General features: G+C 43.9%; 1 protein-coding gene across 3 annotated transcripts in view; it reads right to left on the bottom strand.

Annotated features, from left to right (window-relative positions):
* Positions 1-20739, bottom strand: part of srpra (SRP receptor subunit alpha) — a 47192-nt gene extending 26453 nt beyond the window's left edge. Inside the window, exons 1-3 of one of the 3 annotated variants that reach the window (XM_038778595.1) lie at positions 20345-20739; positions 1523-1606; positions 455-618 (exon numbers count right to left, since the gene is read on the bottom strand). In XM_038778595.1, coding sequence (XP_038634523.1) covers positions 455-618; positions 1523-1606; positions 20345-20461 — 365 coding nt within the window. In that variant the 5' untranslated portion in view covers positions 20462-20739. The remainder of the gene's footprint in view (positions 1-454; positions 619-1522; positions 1607-20344) is intronic. The other 2 variants (XM_038778594.1, XM_038778596.1) reach the window with 2 other exon arrangements.
* Positions 20740-21082: the final 343 nt, after the last annotated feature.

Genomic DNA, 21082 nt, shown 5'->3' with positions numbered 1-21082 from the left:
GTATTATGTTCATCTCTTTCTCCTCATCCTTCTCAGTATTTGTCTGTCTTGGGTGTGTGGGTGGGGGCAGGTACAGTGGGTGCCAGGAGTTAAATGATAGTTAATTAGTTGTAATTACTGCATATCTTATTATAGTTCTGGTTATAAATAAACAGTAATTATGTTTAAACTTGCAAACCTGGTTGACTATAATTATTGGGCACCCAAGGGCCAAAGACTTCAGCTATTCAACAAGAATTATTGGTTAATTCACTTGTGCAGTGACTCTGGGGCACGTTGGACTGGAATTGACAGCGCACCAATCCAGGATGCTGTAATACTTTTCACAGCCTTGTTTCAGGTATCTTATTTAATTTTTCTAAGTGTTAATTGCTATTCCACCTGCCTTGAAAGCAAATGCCTTCTTAGATCCAGAAAAGGAACTTTTTGCCTTTCAGACTTTCAATTCTCTTACCTCAAGAGGCCTGTGAAGTCATCTGAAAAGTCAAAGGAACCATTGAGGAGGCCCATCACTCCTTGCTGCTGCAACTGGTTCCTATATTTATCCCGAAACTGCATGTGGATATCATCAATAAATTTGTCTACATACGTTAGCGTCAGGATTTTTTGGTATCCCACCTGGAAGGCAAAGAGAGGGGACAATGCCCTAAATTAACTGGATCTTGATCTGACAACCGTACTTGTCAAACTCAATCAATGGGAGTTTATAAAAAAAATACTCTTGTTCAATCAGAAATACTTGAATTTTACAGCAAATATGGGAATAAACACAAGTAGTGAAAAATTCTTGCTGTAAACAAGGGTGTGCGTTGCACAACAAAAAGAAACAAAAATCAGCATAATTATATAGTGAAACAATTAGATTGTAAATTGAGACATGTGCGGGTCTTGTAACTGTTATTTCAAAATTTTATTTTTAAAATGCTCATTTTACACAGTAAACCTGATGCGCCAAATATTTCAGGACTGGTTCTATCACACGCCGCATTCCTGGTCTATTTTGCCCTCTCTCCAGATCGGGATTAGTTATCAATCCCTGTAAATGTGTGATTTCAGTTCATTGGTTTCCGAAATTACCACCAGCTGGAGTTCTATTGCATGGAATTCTGGGATATATTCCATTGGCACTGGAATGGCCCAAGAACTAGGCAGCCAGGTCAGAGTAGTTAAAGGAGGAAAATGGAGAAGTCACAGTACAGGAAGAGACCGTCAGCCCCTGATGCTGGACCATATTCTATTATAAAAGTATGTTATTACGGACTGTCACCATCTGTCCATTTTTTTTCAATGTCCACTTTTGCAGGATTTACTGTGCTCTCACTGAGCAAATTAATTTATCTATGCCAATATGCACTACACACATACCTCTATTTTCCTGAACTCCACTTCAGATTCAAGGATTTTATAGCACCTCACCTGGTAACATTTGCAGTTAAAGAACTTGCATAGACCACCAAAGGAGAATGGCTTCTTATTGTGCTTTCCATATTTAGGAAATATATTTGCTCTGTTGAATACTCACCACAAACAGCAACTCAAACTCATTGTCCAGCTTGTATTTAAGAGTGAGGGCTTCATGAGTGAATGAGCTGTTTCCTCCTCTCTCCTGCAAAAGATAACAGTCAGCTCATCGGGTGGACTAATTAAATTTATGTTGTCTCAGAGTTATGGATAACATAATACAGCCCAGTGAATTTGGTCAAGGGATGCCAACATAATAAGACATTTCTCTACACGTGCCCACAACCCTGTGTCAGCAAGGAATGACCAACTCTTCAAGCTACTTGCTTTTGTATCAGATCATTACATTTGATCTATGATTATTTTTTTTTCCCTGAAAAATTCATCCATAATAAACTTGTTTCCAGATTTAAAAATTCAAATTATTAAACTTTCTAGGCTACAATTCAATCTGCCTGCCAATGGAAATGTGGAAATAGGAATTTATAGTAGAAATATACTCAACTTCGATCCAAGTTGCGGATGATACAACTGAGGTGGGCCGTATCTCAAACAACGACAAATCAGACGATAGAAGGGAGATAGGTCACTTGGTTGCATGGTGTACCGAAAACAACCTCTCTAAATGTCGGAAAGACCAAGGTACAGATCATCGACTTCAGGAGGCGTAGCACGACACACACCCACATCAATAGCTCTGAAGTGGAAATGGTTGATAGCTTTAAGTTCCTGGGGGTCACCAACCATCACCAATAGTGTGTCCTGGACAACTCATATCTATACTTCTTACGGAAGCTAAAGAAATTTGGCACGTCTGCATCGACTCTCTCAAACATTTACAGATGTGCCATAGAGACCATTCTATCTGGCAGCATCACAGCTCCAGATAGTATGGCAACTGCTCGGCCCAAGATTGCAAAACTGCAATGTGGTGAACTCAGCCCAACGCATTACACAAGCTCGCCACCCTCCCATTGATTCTGTCTACACCTCCTGCTGCCTCAGGAAGGCAGACAGCATTGTTAGAGACACATCCCACCCAAGCTTTGCCCTCTTCCAGACCCTTCCACCAGGCAGGAGATACAGAAGTCTGAAGATCCACACATTCAGACATAGGAACAGCTTCTTCCCCACAGTTACTAGACTCCTCAACAACTCTTCCTCAGACTAATCTGTTCCCTGGAAGAACACTATTTACGATGCCCTATACTGCTCTTGCTCATGTATTTGCTTTGTTTGGCCCTTGTTCCGCACCGTGACCAATCACTATTAGTCGATGTACCATTTGTCAACGTACTCTGTCGATTATTCTTTTCATCTATTGCGTTATGGGAGGTGCTTTCAGAACCCCAAAATGTATCATGGAGTCCAACCAACCCCCCCCCCCCTTTAATGGATTGTTGCTTTTGAAGCACATGGCTTGTTCCCTAGGTGTGGTATTACAATTATGGACACGTGGTTGTTAAAACAAAACAATGTTTATTCCATGAACTCTTAAACTTTTAAAATAAACATTGGATCTCTTAACACCCCTTATTTCAAAGATAACCCCGAAAATAATACACTACCCAATCCTGCAAACTGTTCTTTTAAACATCCAAAAGACTTCAACCCTTCAAAAATAGGAGCACAACAGGTTACATTCAATATATTTATAGTCTTTGGGTTTGCAGAAATCACCAGGCCAGCTCCTTTCCTTCATGCAGCTCTCAGCAAACCAGCCAGGCACTTTTTAGCTGCTCTCTCAAACTGAAACTAAAAACTTCAAAATGGCTTAGCTAAAACCCAGTAGCCTGCTTTATTGACACCACATACACCACCCTCACTCCCACATCCACCGAATTGGCAGCAGTGTGTATTATCTAGAATATGCACTGCAGTAATGCACCAAGGCTCCTTCGACAGCACCTTCCAAATCTGCGACCTCTACTACCTAGAAGGTAAGGGTAGTAGATGCATGGGACCACCATCACCTGCAGATTTTCCTCCAAGCCACTGAACATCCCGGCTTGGGACTAGGTCGCCATTCCTTCACTGTCATAGGGTAGAAATCCTAGAACTTGTTCCCTAAAAGCACTGTGGGTATACCTCACCAGACCCATTGCAGTTCACGGTAGTGATTCTCAAAGACAATTAGGGATGGGCAACAAATTCTGGTTTAGCCAATGACACGGACACCTTGTGAATGAAAAAAATATAATGCAGGCAAGCTACTCAAATATGTCTTGGGCTGGCAACCCTTGGAAAGAAAGCAAAGAGAGATATTGATCTACTTCTCAAGATATTTTGTTCAATCGTAATCTCAACAGAGTCATAATGCAACAAGACTCTTGATACAAATGGGTGGTGCATTACTGCCCACTGAACGATGTGAATAAAGGACATTTTAAATCCTGCCTAATTGAAAGTCCATCAAAAATATCATAAAAAGGAGATACATTACACCAACCGATACTCACTTTTAGTGTTGTTTCTCAACCCTCAGCTGGCTGCAATGGGAAATAAACTGTGCTGAGCTCCAAGAGACATAACTGGGAACGTTTACGATTGAGCACCAGAAGCACACATGGAGTGTGCTGTGCTTAACACATGGATCCAGAAGGTCACTGATGTGATTGTAGACAGTGGTGAATGAGCAGACAGCAGACAGGGCCATAATAAAGGACTCAGTATCTCTAGTTTAGGAAGGGTTAAGACCAGTCAGACTCTTGCTTCGATTTGACAGCTACTGGATGTTCTGGAAAATACAACACTTTAGGAACAGACAAACTCTAGATTGGTGCTCACTATAGTCAAGTAGCAAGGGACACTCCATTTACGATCATACATATTCAGCTGCTACAAGGAGGTGTAGCAATGGAGAGCCAAGGGACACATAGCAAACAACAGCACTTTAGCACTTTCTGCATTATTGAGGAACAAAATGGTGTAATGAATGAAGAATTGTAAGAAGCTCTCACAATTCTAAATATACAGTCTAAAATCAATGTCAAAATAGGAAACCCTTGGATAACTGTTATCGGCAGTGCTTGGGGAGGCAGTGGTGTTGTGGTATTGTCAATATCCAGAGACCCAGGGTAATGCTCTGGGGTCCCGGGTTCGAATCCCATCATGGCAGGTAGTGAAATTTGATTTCAATAAAAATCTGAAATCAAAAGCCTAATGGTGACCATGAAACCATTGCCGATGTCACAAAAGCCCATCTGGTTCATTAAGGAAATCTGCTGTCCTTACTCAGTCTGGCCGGCAGGCGACTGCAGACCCACGCAATAATGCGGTTGACTCTTCAACTGCCCCCCTCTGAAATGGCCTAACAAGCCACTCAGTTCAAGGGCAATTAGGGACGAGCAACAAATGCAGGCCCAGCCAGCAACGCCCACATCAGAGGACAAATGAAAGAAAAATGTTTATAGTTATTTGATATCAAAGTTTGACAGACACTTGGCATTTTAAGCATTTCCTCCATAAATTTGAACATGGAATAATCGCCATTAACAGCAGCAACAACAAATTTTTAAAACTATATTTTCGTTGCATCAACTTATTGTGGCCAGCTATTTTTGGGTGGGGAGGGTATGGGAAGCTTTGCAAATTAATCTAAGAATGTAATTCTACAATCTCACTGTGCTAGCAGGAAGGCACTGAGCTGTTTCCCAATGGGAAAATTGCTGAAAATATTCAAAATATATTGTTGCAGGTTGCAACTTGCTGCTCCCTTGTGTTATGTGCAAATGCACACATGCTGAACAATCACTTGATTCAAACAGGTTGACAAATGGCTGGTTTTGTTCAGGCTGTTACCACTTAGGGGAGTGTGGTTTTCTTTTTAACAGGGTACTAACAGGTGCAACAATGAAATATTGGATAAATTACACAAATATTCAATAAATTGTGCTCTTCATTTTCATTCTCCCAATGGCCTGACTCAAGATAGGGCACAATTGTAAGGTGCCATTGGTCTTCTTGTGCAAGTCTAAATAGCAAATGCCAGCAGGCCCTTCAACACAAAAAAAAGAGGGGATGGGAAAGATATGTAACAACACAGCCAAACATAATCTTGTTTAGCAACCAGCCACTGCCTCAGCAGGCTTCCGAATCTTCCTGTACTCGACAGCTTAGTTTCATAATGGATTTATCTAATAGCGTGCTGTGTAATACAGCTCCTCACTGATCAAAAATAGTTGATCACCACATGAAAAGTGCTATACCCATCATATTCACAAAATACATAGGTTAATGGGAGAGGGGCATGGCAGGGACCTGCTTTCGAACAACTACTTAGGTTTATATATAGTGTTGGGAAGTTGGAATGAAAAGTAAAGAATTGGATAAAAAATAAACTGATAGGGATTTAGATGCACTGAGGACTTGAGTTGCAGATTAGCTTAGTAGCAGGGTGAAACAGATACTGTTAAGCAAAGTGCAGACTCGCAGTCTAGGGATCTAGATCATAGTGGAAAAGTGTGAGGTTATGCACTTTGGAAGGAGAAATGGAGGCATAGACTATTTTCTAAATGGGAAGATGCTTAGGAAATCAGGAGCACAAAGGGACATGGGAGTCCACATTCCCGATTTTCTTAAGGTTAACGTGGGGATGAGAAAAATATCAGCCATGATTGAATGGCGGAGCAGACTCAATGGGTCGAGTAGCCTAATTCTGCTCCTATGTCTTATAGCCATACCCAGATGCTCTCGACAACTCAAGCTGTTGTTCAGAAAATGAAAGCGGGCTAGAGGGGGTTGTCACATGATGCAAGCGTGGAAAAAGCAGCATTTCTGTGGACTCTGGTGCTACTCATCCTTTAATCCGCTCATTTATCGTGCTTACACTGCCCATACTTATCTAATCCTAGAGTGAGAACGCCATAATCTGGAAGATTTCTGGCTAAGCATTGGTAACAAAACGCTGAGGAATCCTAAGAAAATCATCGACAAAAGTGAGCAGTCAGAAGCAACAGGTGTGGAGCAGACGCTTCAACATGTCGACTTGATTCAGCACTCCTGAAAGCACTGGCTAATATTAAAGTAATCAATAATAAACTCTGTTTATTGGTGCAGAATATCAGTGCTGATGAAGTTGAAATGCAGAATACTAGTAGGCTCAATGAAAAGGAGGAGAATTCTTAGTCAAAAATGTAGCTTCCTCGGTTGAGCCCCACTTGCAATCCTTGGAGAAACAGCTATTCATCCAGAATTCCTGGGTGAATCTGAAGAACCGAGGCCGGAGGAAAAATGTCCGAGAGCTGGCTGCCATGTTTTCTCAAGCTGGACATATTAAGTGAGATGGGGCACATTATATCCTGTCTTTGAGGCAGAGGGACAATCAGCATCTCCAGCCTGCAATTATTCCTTTTCATGACTTCAAAGTTCACCAGAGTATTGGAAACAGTGAGGCATAATGGGGCATTGCTCTATGAGGGACGAATCTCTCTTTCTTCCAAGATTTTGGGCAGCACGGTAGCATGGTGGTTAGCATAAATGCTTCACAGCTCCAGGGTCCCAGATTCGGTTCCCGGCTGGGTCACTGTCTGTGCAGAGTCTGCACGTTCTCCCCGTGTGTGCGTGGGTTTCCTCCGGGTGCTCCGGTTTCCTCCCACAGTCCAAAGATGTGCGGGTTAGGTGGATTGGCAATGCTAAATTGCCCGTAGTGTCCTAAAAGGGGGGGGGGGGGGGGGTTGTTGGGTAACGGGTATAGGGTGGATACGTGGGTTTGAGTAGGGTGATCATTGCTCGGCACAACGTAGAGGGCCGAGGGGCCTGTTCTGTGCTGTACTGTTCTATGTTACATTGGTTTTATCCTTAATAATATCATGGACTTCCATTGGTTTTGAATTAAAACACCTCTCAGCATGCTCTTTCTAGTTAAGCGATGCACCGTGTAAGTGGCATGGTACCAGGACTGTGCGATAGATATCTGCCGTTTCACTTATCCATATGGTTATGATGGTAGTCTATGGTCTCCTTGCCATAATCATGATAAATATGAGTAGCGTCACAGCCAGGAGAGGGGGGGGGGGATGGTTTATATCCTAATAGTGGCATTCCAAACTCATCCATTTTGTAGCACATCTTATCTCCTCTTTTTTGAGGAATGTAATGGAGAGTTTGTAGGGATAGCCCTGCAGGTCCTCACATGCGGTGAGGAATATCCCTTTAGAACAAATGACTTTGAATTTTCTTTTTGTCTTTTGGGTTAAAGAATCATTAACTGATTCCTGAAAAGGTACAGGCAGGTTTCATATGTGAGAAAAGGACATTTAATAGGTCATTGGTGCCTCTGATATAATTGGAGTCGGGGGAGGTATGTTTTGGTGCACGCATGAACAGGGTAAGGAAATCTTATCCTATATTGTATTTGGCTGAATAAGCAATGGCGTGAGCTTGAAAATTTGCTCCTCCAAGGTTTTTCATATGTTATATACATCGCTTTGAACTCACTTCATGCGAAAGTGTGCATCATGCTTCCATGACTTTATCCTCTTCTCCCCCAGCATCTAGCTTATCTGTTCATTGTTTTTTCCATATACAAACAGAGGCACAGAGTTTTATGATTAAGCTGAACCCACTGTGTTGGTGTTTCTCCCGTCTTTTTCTTTATTCATGTTTGGAGAAGCACTCGTGCTATTCTATATCAGTTTAGAGGTTTGTTGCATTTTGTAGAAATATGTGAAAATATATATTAAATGAAAAAGAAAGCAGATGTGTGTGTGTCAGACCCCATAAATTCTACTCTCGGAAGGTTTCTATAAGAAAGCTACAGTGTGGTAATTATTTTCTGGATTTGGTTCAGTGTTAAAACCTATGGGATGTTGTTTTGGGAAGTTGTATGCTTGGCGTTTAGGAGAGTAGATAGATTTGGATTGCAGGAGGCATAATTTAAGCATACTGTCTGGGTAACCATTATTTAGTTAATTGCAAATGTTGCTTTTTACTGTTGCATGTTTTAAAGTTCAATTGATGTTTTGTTATTTGAATAATTTACAAGTCGACTGACGCCTTTTTTAACCGGTTTCATCTCTTCTCACATTTTTTCCATTTTTCTTAAAAAGTTAAGAACCGGCGTTCCAAGTTTCCCTTCTGGGATTTGGGATGGCCTCACATTGAACATCAGAGGGCTCATAACAGTAACACCTTTAATGCAACAGAAATACCCAAAGGCGTATAACAGGAGTGTCATGAAGCAAAATTCAATAATCACAGAGGTAGTTAGAACAAATGACAAAAGACTTGGTCAAACAGGTATGAGTAAAGGAGCATTTTGGATGAGGGAGTGGGTGCGCATTAGGAAGGGAACTCCAGAGTTTAGAGCCCAAGCAGTTGAAGCACAGCCACCAATAGTGGAGTGATCAAATTCCGGGTTGCCTGAAAGGTCAGAATTTAAGGTAGACATCTCAGAGGTTTGTGGGGCTGAAGGAGATTCGAGACAGGGAGGGGCCATAAAAACAAAGAATGGGAATTTTGAAATTAAGGTGTTGCTTAACTGGAAGTCAATGCAGGTCAGCAAGGATGGGGCGAATGATAAATGGGAATTGGTGTGAGACCATAAACAACAGGATTTCCATGCATCAGGATTATAGCAAATGTAATTTGGGAGGATAGCCAGGTCATTTTAAACAATCAATTAGAGCGCAATCCAACTACAATTACCCAGACAACCCCAAAGGACCATGGGGCTGTAGTTGCAAATAAGTTAGCCCAAATGTGTTTTCTTATTTTCACTGGCTCAAGATTCAATTAATTTAAAACTTGCCTTGTCTTTAGACAGAAATGGAGTGGTTCCACTGGCTGCGCTGGTTTGGGAATTTTTTGTTTTGTTTTCGGACACTAGTAAACATTATTAAAAAATTCATATCAAGAAATATTTAATTTACTCAAACTGATGTATGGCAATGAGTCTATTACATGGTCCAGTAAAACTGACAGAACCCGCCAGTTAATGATTTAAAATCACTATCAGATGGTTTGCAGCTCAGTGCAAATGTAATGGAGAAGTTAGCCCTTCTGAGCAATTGCCTGGTAAGCCTTTACATGGGAACATACAAGAGAAATTCCCCCAAATCCAACACTGGGGAGCCAGAAGTTATATCCCAACATTTTGGGGGAGTGGGTGGGGGATTGGGACTAGCTGAGAGCACCAACATAGATGTGAAGGAACACATGGCCTCTTCTATTTTATGATTCTCACTATTATACACAAATTATATGCTGTGTTCCCAGCCACAAATCGGTAATTGTTAATAAATGTTGCTAGTAAATTTAAAATCAGATCAGAATTTAGTTGGCCAGAGAACTTCCCAGCTTGGAGCATCAATTTCAGGCTGTGGAGCATCAATTTCAGGCTGTAGCTCAGAAACGTTTAGCACTCAAGACCACCTGCTAGCTAGTGTATCACAAAGTGGAAAATCTCCCAGCCGATGGAGGAAAACATGTGACAAAACAAGAGAATTTGTCCCAGCTGGAGGCAATGCACATCATTCTAAATAAAACAACCTAAAATATAATTTGCTCTACCTCCCAATGTTAACAGATGGATCCTTCAAAGAAATTCCAGGATCCAGGAATCCAGATCCACAGCTTTGTTAAAATTTAATCAACTTTTCTTTGGGCCATACCTTCCCTATGTATAGCACATTTCACTGAAATCCATCCTTTAGGTTTTGAGATATTTCATTTACAGACAAATAGCATAATAAACAGGAGTGAAAACAATACATCCATCCACCTTCAGTGATGGGCTAACTAGTCATGCAACTCCAAAGTACAGAAGTTATTACAATGGCTTTACCTGAATCAGCTCTGTATAAATTCAATTATAACTGTATAAAGTTAATTTTTTTGTGACACTTGCAAACCAGGGTGAGCATGGAATATTCAAATTTTCACATTAGCTTTTCTATTGAACTAATGCGAACGGTGCCACGGAAGCCAGGCCAACCACACGCACATGTTCTGGGCCTGCCCCAGACTTGTCGGGTTCTGGATGACCTTCTTTAAGGCAACGTCCAAGGTTGTGGATGCAAGGGTGGAACCGTGCCCAAAAGTGGCGGTCTTCGGGGTCTCAGAGCAGCCAGAACTCCCAACTTAGCCTTTGCCTCCCTAATCACCCGCCAAATAATCCTGCTTGGCTGGCAATCAACAGCACCACCCAAAGCCGCAAACGCGTTGTCCAACCTGTCGGAATACCTCCATCTGGAGAAGATAAACTTCACCATCTGTGGTTCAGAAGACTTCCACAGGACGTGGAATCCTTCACCAACTTGTTCGAAGACTTGTTTGCCACCAGCAAGCAGTAGAGCTGAGGGGGAGGGGAGACAGAGGAGCCATGGAACATAAAAGAAAAAGAAGGGAGAGTCAAAAGTCCACTAAAAAGACTGCAAGGCACAAGGGGCAGAGCCGCAGGGGATAGGCCTGATGGTAAGAGGAAAAACAGAGGGAGCAACAATACACCGGTTAAAACAGGCTTGGGCCTATACTTGGCAGACCTGCCAAATGGGGTTCACAGCCACGGCGAGGGCACAAGTTCATGTTTGTTTGTGTTTTCTGTCTCGCTCTTTGGTTTATCTCTTTTGTAAATTTTAATCTTACCTTGGTTGTTTCTGCTTGATATTATGCATGCATATGAAACCTGTAATTGATCTACGAAGTAAAATGTGCAACATACAACGTGAAAACAATAAAAATAAATTTCTATTGGTGGCGTTAGTAGGTGACACATTTCACTGTGTGCTATTCAAACAAAAAAGTGTTACCCCACTTAGAAACAACAGGCATACAAATGCTTACAGCTTTCATAAACAGTTACTGGCAACAGGAGCTTTGGATTGGGCAACATGGTTCCACAAAGGAGATAAGGATATGGCAGCACGGCGGCACAGTGGTTAGCATTGCTGCCTCAGTGCCAAGGACCCAGATTCAATTCCGGCCTTGAGTGACTGAAGTTTGCATTTTTCCCCCCCATGTCTACGTGAGTTTCGTCCCACAGTCCAAAGATGTGCAGGTTAGGTAGACTGGCCATGCTAAATTGCCCCTTAGTATCCAAAAGGTTAGGAGGGATTACTGGGTTATGGGGATAGGGTCACGGCATGGACCTAGGTAGAGTGCTCTTTCCAAGGGTTGGTTCCGACTTGATGGGCTGAATGGCCTCCTTCTGCACTGTAGGGATTCTCAGCGGTAGAGGGCTAAATATTGATCAGGACAACAAAAACTTGCAATGGGCAAAATACTTGCATGGTTGATATGTCGATGACCGAAGCTTACTTCAGAATTGATCACATGGCAGCTGTCCAGCAACTGAAACAGGTAGTTATGAGACCTACAATCATTTTTTTTTTTTTATAAATTTAGATTACCCAATTATTTTTTCTATTAAGGGGCAATTTAGCGTGGCCAATCCACCTACTCTGCACATTTTTGGGTTGTGGGGGCGAAACCCACGCAGACACGGGGAGAATGTGCAAACTCCACACGGACAGTGACCCAGAGCCGGGATCGAACCTGGGACCTCAGCGCCGTAAGGCGGTTGTGCTAACCACTAGGCCACCGTGCTGCCCCCTGAGACCTACAATCATAAGCACATAATCTAGGCTGATGTTGTACATCATTACGATGAGGTTAATTCTCTTCATGTACCAGATTTCATGGCTGCGGGTCAGCCTAGAGTTCCCTTAAGACAATCGTTAAAATATCTCTCTCTGATTAAGTTTTAGACACCATCTTTGCCTCAGTGTTAAATTGTGCCTCAATGCACTGCTGCAGCATGTCAGAGCTTTCCCATGAAAAGGTGCTGTACAGATGCAAGTTGTCGTTGTCCTGTCCAGCATTTAGCTCCCAAGCAACATCTAACCAGATTAACTAGTCTGTTGTCTCACTGTTGCTGCACACAAATTTGCTACTGTGTTTGCATTGGGCTATCTTCTGATGACATGAATACAAGTTTTATTTCTTGATTACATGTCATTTTATCAACACCAAAAGTAAGCAAGCCACTAAATAGCAGCAGCTGCTGGAACAGAACTTCAAAAACAAGCAGCTTTGAGGAGTGTTTTGTATTTGCAGAAGGGCTTGTAAGATCCCATGTGTACAGATCCGATCAGGGCCCAAAGGAGTTTTGGGTATTCAGGAAAAATCCTGATGAAGATAAAATCTCTCTGGGGTGTTAGGCAAAACAAACAGCACAAGTTTTGAACTGGGGCATAAACAAAACCTATACTGAGGAGTTGGAGACGGCCACCAATGGTGAAGCAATTAAAATCAGGAATGGCCAACAGGTTAGAACAAGGTGCAAATATCTTGGAAGGGTTTGGGGCTGGAGGTGGTAAGAATTGGGGAGGGGCAAAGTCATCGAATAGGAGATGCAGGAAAATTGAGCTGAGGTAAAAGATCACATAGAACACACTGAATGCAGAACCCTATTTCTTAGGAGTTGGAAAGAGCCAGAATGATCAATTCAGGTTTTGCCAGCCAATGTAAGTCAGCAAGCACAGGGACGATGGTTAAATGAGACTGTATGCGTTAGGCAACATGCAAGAGATGGCTTCAAGTTTACATAAAAGTAGAACAAGGGAGGCCAACAGTGCTTTGGAATAGCCAAGCCCAGAGATAACAAGGACCTGGCTGAGGGTTTTAGCAGAAGAGACAGGGGCAGACATGGAGGTGGAAATAAATGGATATGCACTTTTCAGGGTCAGGCAATGACATCAAGTCTGTTTCCGTCTCCGACCGTTTCCAGGGAGATGGATGGAGTCAATGGATAGGGGACTGAAGATTGTAGTTATTCAATAGTAAGTTGGAAGAAATTTCTGCTCATTTCAGTGCTGAATGTCAGACAGCTGACAATTTTTAGAGACCTTGGAAGGGCTGAGAGGGGTGATTTAGTGGGGGGCTGGTAGAGCTGTGTGTTGTCAGCATACATGTAGAAAGTGACCCTGCTTTCTGATGTCACCGAGGGATGGAATTTAGATGAGAAAGGAGGAGGATAGAAGAGAGCTGAGGATAGCTTCTTGTGGTACAGGAGTGGAAAGGAGGTCTTTGTAGGTTGATTCACTGGCTACACATGTTTTCCATTCAGCTGCTTTGCAAGGATTGAGAGAGATCTGGTAAATATTCATCCCTCAACAAACACTGCCAAGAATAGACAATAGTTATTAATTCAATAAATTGGCAATGATAAATTGCCCTTAGTGTCCAAAACGGTTAGGTGGGGTTACGTGAATAGGGCGACAGTGTGGGCCTAAGTAGGGTGCTCTTTCGAAGAGCCGGTGCAGACTCGATGGGCCAAATGGCTTCCTTCTCCACTGTACATTCTATGTTCTAACTTGTTTGGTGTTCTGAAAGACATGGCTGTTGCGGTGGTGCCTCGTTCACTGGCAGTGATGGGCCAGAGGCCTGGTCATTGATGAGGGAATAGAATTCCACTTGGTTTCTTGCTGCACAGAATCTACATACATGGTAGTACAGGGCCTCACCCAGACCTAATTCATTTCCAGTCACTGATTACATGTCTGAGGAAAAACTGCAAGGGAAAGCCAGGAAATGGCAGCAACTTCAAGATAAACGGTACGCTAAGAGAAAGTTTGATTTTGGTGGATGCTCAAAAGGAGAACAAACCCCCTGAGCATGTCCGAAAGATAATTTGTGAACAGTCCAAAGATGTGCGGGTTAGGTGGATTGGCCATGCTAAATTGCCCGTAGTGTAAGGTTAATGGGGGGGGGGGGATTGTTGGTATACGGGTTACGTGGGTTTAAGTAGGGTGATCATTGCTCGGCACAACACCGAGGGCCGAAGGGCCTGTTCTGTGCTGTACTGTTTTATGTTCTATGGCGACATGACAAACTGCAAATTCAAGCATGACAAGAGAGATACCTTGGTACTCTGAAGTACATGCCATATGCTGCTCTAAAACTAATGAAGAACGTGCCAATATCATGGGAGCAGATCAGGTTATGTTTCGGTTCTGTACCACATCACAGGCTCATTTATTTATGAGATCCCATGGGTTATTGAACCAATTTACAGATCTCAGTGGGGAACCATGTGGATTATGATGAGATGTGAAAATCTGTTAGACGACAAAAGGATGATGAGGGGCCTCCACTGAATTATACAAATTACGGTCACATTATCACGCACAAGAGACTGCACAAAGACAATTTATTAGTTGTACAGTACTTTAGGTGTTTTGTTTTATTTGTTTCCAAACTCTCGCAGTCTGAAAGGTGCCAATTCTTACTAGACATGGCAACAAAGACCAAGGATACGAACCAAGGCAATGGGGGTTGGTAGTAAAGGCAGTGCAGACAAATCCGAACCAGAACAAAGCAATTAAGACTGGCTTTTTGCTGAATTTTCAAAACTAAAGCATGATATTAGTTGACTAGTTCAGAAGATATTTTTGCATCTTCCAATCTGAGCATATAAATCGGGAGGAGTGGACCATTTGGCCTTTCAAGCTCGCTCCAGCATTCAATAAGATCATGGCTGATTCAATTGTAGCCACAACTCCACATTCCGCCTACCTCTCTGCCTTAAAAATATTCAATTACCTTGCCTCCATGCTTCAGGGAAGAATTCCCAGGATCTAGACCTTCACAGAAAATAGGTTTTCCTCATCTCCATCAAATGGGACACCTTAAACTGTATCCCCTACTTCTGGTCACTCCCACAAGGGGAAACATCCTTTCAGCAGCCACCTTGTCAGGTCTTTTATGTTTCATTAAGATCACATCTCAAATCTTCTAAATTCCAGTGGTTACAGATCACGCCTGTCCAACCTTTCCTCTCAAGATAACATCCCCAACCCTCGGTTATCAGTCAAGTGAAACTTCTTTTAAACTGTTTCCAATCTCGAATGAACACCATTCATTTTTCTCACACTTTCCGATATGACCATGTTATATATAATAACCTTTATTGTCAAAAGTAGGCTTACATTGACACTGCGATGAAGTTACTGTGAAAAGCCCCTATTGCTCTAATTTTTGCAGTTACAAGTGCCTTTAAGAGTGCCATCACAGTACTGGACAGCATGGAAAATCACAGTTGACCAAATCTCCTCAACTGCACTTTGCAAAAGAAATTAAAGCTTGGCTGATGTGTTCCTTTCCCGAGGACACTGATGCAACTGTGCTTATCCCATGTTACTCTAACATAATGAGATCAGAAACAAGGGATTTAACCTGTTACTCTATATCACATGAGAGACATTTATATCCTTCATAAGATCAATATTACATCCCACAATCATGACAGGTAGCATGGTATTATATCCTTCATTAGATCAATATTACAATCCCACAATCATGACAGGTAGCATGGTAGCACAGTTGCTTCACAGCTCCAGGATCCCAGGTTTGATTCCCAGCTTGGGTCACTGTCTGTGCGGAGTCTGTACATTCTGACCGTGTCTGTGTGGATTTCCTCCGGGTTTACATTCCAAAAATGTGCAGGTTGGGTGGATTGGCCATGCTAAATTGCCCCTGGTGTCCAAAAAATGTTAGGTGGTGTTACAGGGATAGGGTGCAGGTGTGGGCCTGGGTAGGGTGCTCTTTCCAAGGGCCAGTGAAGACTTGATGGGCTGAATGGCCTCCGTCTGCACTGTAAATTCTATGCCAATGTGAATGCAAAGTCTACTGAACAGAAGATCGATTCCAAAAGAGCTGTTATGACTGTGGACAACTTAGTCCCACATCCACTCGAGCCTCGGCCTTTGAATTTGGCTAATAATCTGCATGGGATTCAAATCCCTCACATGCTTCCAAAGCCTGATACAACTTGGGCGCTTCCCGTACCTCTGCTTTATAGAATGAAGGTAAACCTTCCCCACAGACCAGGAAGGAAATATCATGGGAAGATGTCCCCAGATAACCATGTGTACGTCTTTGTGGCTCATTTATATTTCTGGCTGTTGCTGGGAGCAGGTTGATCACAGATGGTATATCCCACAGAGAATGACTATGAAGGTTCATCCTTATCTCCAAGCACATAATGAAGTGAAATTAATATTGCATACAGATTTATAAACAAATCATATCCAAATGAAAACTTCTAATCCTACAACTCCTAAAACTTCTAATCCTACAAAGGGCCTCACGGTAGCATGGTGGTTAGCATCAATGCTTCACAGCTCCAGGGTCCCAGGTTCGATTCCCGGCTGGGTCACTGTCTGTGTGGAGTCTGCACGTCCTCCCCGTGTGTGCGTGGGTTTCCTCCGGGTGCTCCGGTTTCCTCCCACAGTCCAAAGATGTGCGGGTTAGGTGGATTGGCCATGCTAAAATTTCCCGTAGTGTAAGGTTAATGGGGGGATTGTTGGGATACGGGTTACGTGGGTTTAAGCGGGGTGATCATTGCTCGGCACAACATCGAGGGCCGAAGGGCCTGTTCTGTGCTGTACTGTTCTATGTTCTATGTTCTAACTGTCTGGTCGCAGCTATGTCAATCAAGTTACCATACATTAGACAAAATTACAAATATGGCCAATGCTTTTTCTTCCCCCTGCACCAGACCTCTGTCTGCTTGACCATTTCCTGCTCGACAAATGATCAGTTAGAATTCTCAGTCTAGTATCACATGGCACACAAAATCCAATGGAATTTTAGATGCAATGAGAGGGAACTAAAACAAATTTTACTTGCCGCAATAAATCTCAGAAAATTCTGACCACGAGTAAAAGCAGGGAATCTTAATCAGCTTTCAAAAACTAGATAGTCCTATGTAAATGTGATAAAGCCTCTGCACTAATTTGGATTGAGAAGTGCAGTTCTGGAGAATCTCAATAACTTCAAAAACAAAAACTTCAAACATTTGGGAGCTTTCCCTTGGCTTAAACATTAGATAGGATGCTCACGGACTGAAGTGTGACAAACAGCATGCACTTGAGGTGGGCCAGATTGTATCATCGATTTCCCAAATCGCTTCAGAAATAACCTTGCTTACACCACTAATTTATTTGTTTGATTACCCATCTAACAACCAGTTTGCATAATAAACTGAGCCAAAACATATAATTAACAGTACAGAAGAGGCCCTTTGGATCATTAAGTTTGCACCGACAAAAAAAAACTATTCTAATCCCACTTCCCAGCATTTGGCCTGGAATATTATGAAACTTCAAAGTGCTCATCCAAGTACTTTTTAAAGATTGTGAGGTTTCCTGCCTCCAACTGCCCTCCTAGGCAGTGTACTCCAGATTCCCATCACCCTCTGGGTGATTTTCTCCCCCCCTCAAATCCCCTCTAAATCTCCTGCCTTTCACCATAAACTTCTGGTCCCTTGTTGTTAACCCTTCATCCAGAGGAAAACAGATGCTTTCTATCCACCCTTTCCATACCCTTCAATCGAATTTCTTTTTAAAAATAAATTTAAAGTACCCAATTCATTCTTTCCCAATTAAGGAGCAATTTTTGCATAGCAAATCCACTTACCCTGCACATCTTTGGGGTGTTGGGGCAAAATCCAAGCAAACATGGGGAGAATGTGCACACTCCACACGGATAGTGACCCAGGGCTGGGATCGAACCTGGGACCTCGGCACCGTGAGGCAGCAGTGCTAACCACTGCCCCACCTTGCTGCCCTTTACCCCTTAATCCTATACGCCTCAATCAGATCTCCTCTCAGCCTGCTCTGCTCCAAAGAAAACAGCCCAAGTTTATCTGGCCTCTCTTCATAGCTAAAATGCTCCATCGCAACATCCTGATGAATCTCTTCTGCACCCTCTCTAGTGCAGAGCTATTGAAAAAAGTTCATTTTTCCTATTTGTTAGCAACAGCTAAGTTGATAGCACTATAACTTAAGTCACAAGGGTGTGGGTTTAAGTCCTACATCAGAGACGCGAGCACAAAATCTAGGATGGCACCTTTGGACTTCTGTATTGTTTGAGGTGCCAGGTTTCTAATGAGACATTAAACCAAGGCGTATCGATCCAAAGTGACCAAGACCCTCCCCCCGGCACTATTCTGAAGAAATACAGGGAGGTCATCCCCGGGAATATAGTTTCTTAACCAACATCAATTAAACAAATCAGATACTTAGTACGCTGCTGTTTGTGAGACCTCGTTGGGCACAAACTGGCTGCTGCATTTACTCAACGATGACAGCACTTCAAATGCATTTTTGGCTGTAACACTCTTGGAACACCCATTTGTGAAAGATGTTATATAATCCTTTCAAGAAATTGAATAATCTTTTTTATTGTCACAAGTAGGCTTACATGACACTGCAATGAGGTACCGTGAAATTCCCCTAGTCAACGGGTATACCGAAGGAGAATTCAGAATGTCCAATCCACCTAACAAGCACGTCTTTAGGAACTTTGTGGGAGGAAGCTGGAGCACCCAGAGGAAACCCATTCAGACACGGGGAGAACGTGCCGACTCCGCACAGCGAGTGACCTAAGTGGGAATCGAACCTGGCACTGTGAAGTAACAGTACTAACCACTGTGCTACCGTGCGCCACCATAGTGCCAGAGTTAGTTTTAAAACATGGAACGAGGCTCTTCAGCACATCATGTTTGTGCCGATGATTAACAACCTATCTACTCTTGTCTCATTTTCCAGCACTTAGTCCATACCTTGTATGCTATGACATTTCAAGGGCTCATCTTAAATGCCGTGAGGGTTCCCGCCTATATCACTCTTTAGGACAGTGAGTTGCAGATTCTCACCACTCTCTGGGTGAAAAAAGTGTTTTCTCACATTCCCTCTAAACCTACTGTCCCTTACCATAAATCTATGCCCTCTGGTTGTTGACCTTCCGTTAATGGGAAAAGTTTCTTCCTATTCCTATCTATGCCCTTCTTGATGTTATACACCTCAATCAAGTCCCCCCCCCCCCCCCCCCCCCGAGCTCGTTTATCCAAGCAATTGATTTGGAACAATTTATTTGGAACAATTGGCCCAGGTTATCTATCCAGTCAATCGCGATAGCTGTAACACCTCATCCCAGGCACCATCTGGTGAATCTTCTCTAAACCTTCTCTCATGAAGTCACTTTCTTCCTATGTGATCAGAACTACACACATCACTCCAGCTGTGGTCTAACCAGAATTTTATACAGCTCGAGCATAACCTCCCTGCCTCTGGTTCCGGGATCAAGGGACATGCACTCCAAGATCTCTCTGATCTTCTGTGGTTCCCAGCGTCTTACCATTCATTGCATATTAATTCCCTTGCCTTTTCAATCCTCCCAAATGCAACACCTCACACTTTTCAGTGTGAGTCACACTCTACCCCCCCGCCCAACATTAGTAAGAAACATTATGATGGGGGACAGAACGAGACAGACCCTGCGCCCCCCTACTCAGGGTAGCATGGTGGTTAGCATCAATGCTTCACAGCTCCAGGGTCCCAGGTTCGATTCCCGGCTGGGTCACTGTCTGTGTGGAGTCTGCACGTCCTCCCCGTGTGCGTGGGTTTCCTCCGGGTGCTCCGGTTTCCTCCCACAGTCCAAAGATGTGCGGGTTAGGTGAATTGGCCATGCTAAATTGGCCGTAGTGTCCTAAAAAGTAAGGTTAGGGGGGGGGGGGGGGGTTGTTGGGTTACGGGTATAGGGTGGATACGTGGGTTTGAGTAGGGTGATCATGGCTCGGCACAACATTGAGAGCCGAAGGGCCTGTTCTGTGCTGTACTGTTCTATGTTCTACTCCAGGCACTGGGAAGGGGGAGGGCGAAGAGGGCAGGCTGGGTTCAGGGTGTCCCTCCCTCGGTACCGGCTCAAGGACAGATCCTCCCACCTCAACCCCGGTATCTCCCTTTTCCACCGCAGTCTCTCTTCCACAGTCAGAGTTTTTAAACAGATGACAAAATAGGCCCTTCGTCCCATCATGTCTGTGCCGGCCCTCCAGCACCGGGGGGGGGGGGGGGGGGGGTGGAGGGAACTCTCTGCTCACCTGGAGGATGACGCTCCGGATGAGCGCGTTGACGGTGCCGCTGAAGGGGCTGCTCACCCCCTGGAAGCACCAGAGCACGATGCCGCCCTTACTGAAGATGCTGAAGAAGTCCAGCATGGCGCGAGCGGCCTCAGAACCATCCAGAAATATCCGGGCCACTCGGAGAGAGCGAGCAGGGCCGACACGTCAGCACCGCGAGGGCCTCACTTCCGCCGGCGCGTGTCACTTCCTGGAGACGGTCACCAAGCGCCGGGAGCCGGGCCGGGTCGGGCGACGACCTATTCACTCCACCCGACAACACAGTCACAGAGAGTGCGACTGAGGCACGGTCCGCTTTGAACGGCCCCTGATTATATTTCGCGGTGAGAAAAAGCTCTGGAGTCTCCAAGAATTTTTTAAAAAATAAAACAAACTGAAGTGAAAAATGGACTGCGTTTGACAATTGTGACAGGGATATGAGATGCTGTGCGAGAAGCTCCGCTTTATTAAAGGGGTGGAGAGATCAGATGACATGTTTATTTGTCTTGTGATTTATTTTCGGGATGGGGGGGAGGAGCCGGGAGGAGGGGGGGGAGGAGCCGGGAGGAGGGGGGGGGAGGAGCCGGGAGGAGGGGGGGGGAGGAGCCGGGGGGGAGGGGGGAGGAGCCGGGGGGAGGGGGGGGAGGGGGGGGGAGGAGCCGGGGGGAGGGGGGGAGGAGCCGGGGGGAGGGGGGGAGGAGCCGGGGGGAGGAGCCGGGG

Source organism: Scyliorhinus canicula, chromosome 19 (assembly GCF_902713615.1).
Source record: "Scyliorhinus canicula chromosome 19, sScyCan1.1, whole genome shotgun sequence".
NCBI lineage: Eukaryota > Metazoa > Chordata > Chondrichthyes > Carcharhiniformes > Scyliorhinidae > Scyliorhinus > Scyliorhinus canicula.
Note: the sequence above shows the minus strand (reverse complement) of the source record. Positions and strands in the feature narration are given on the sequence as shown.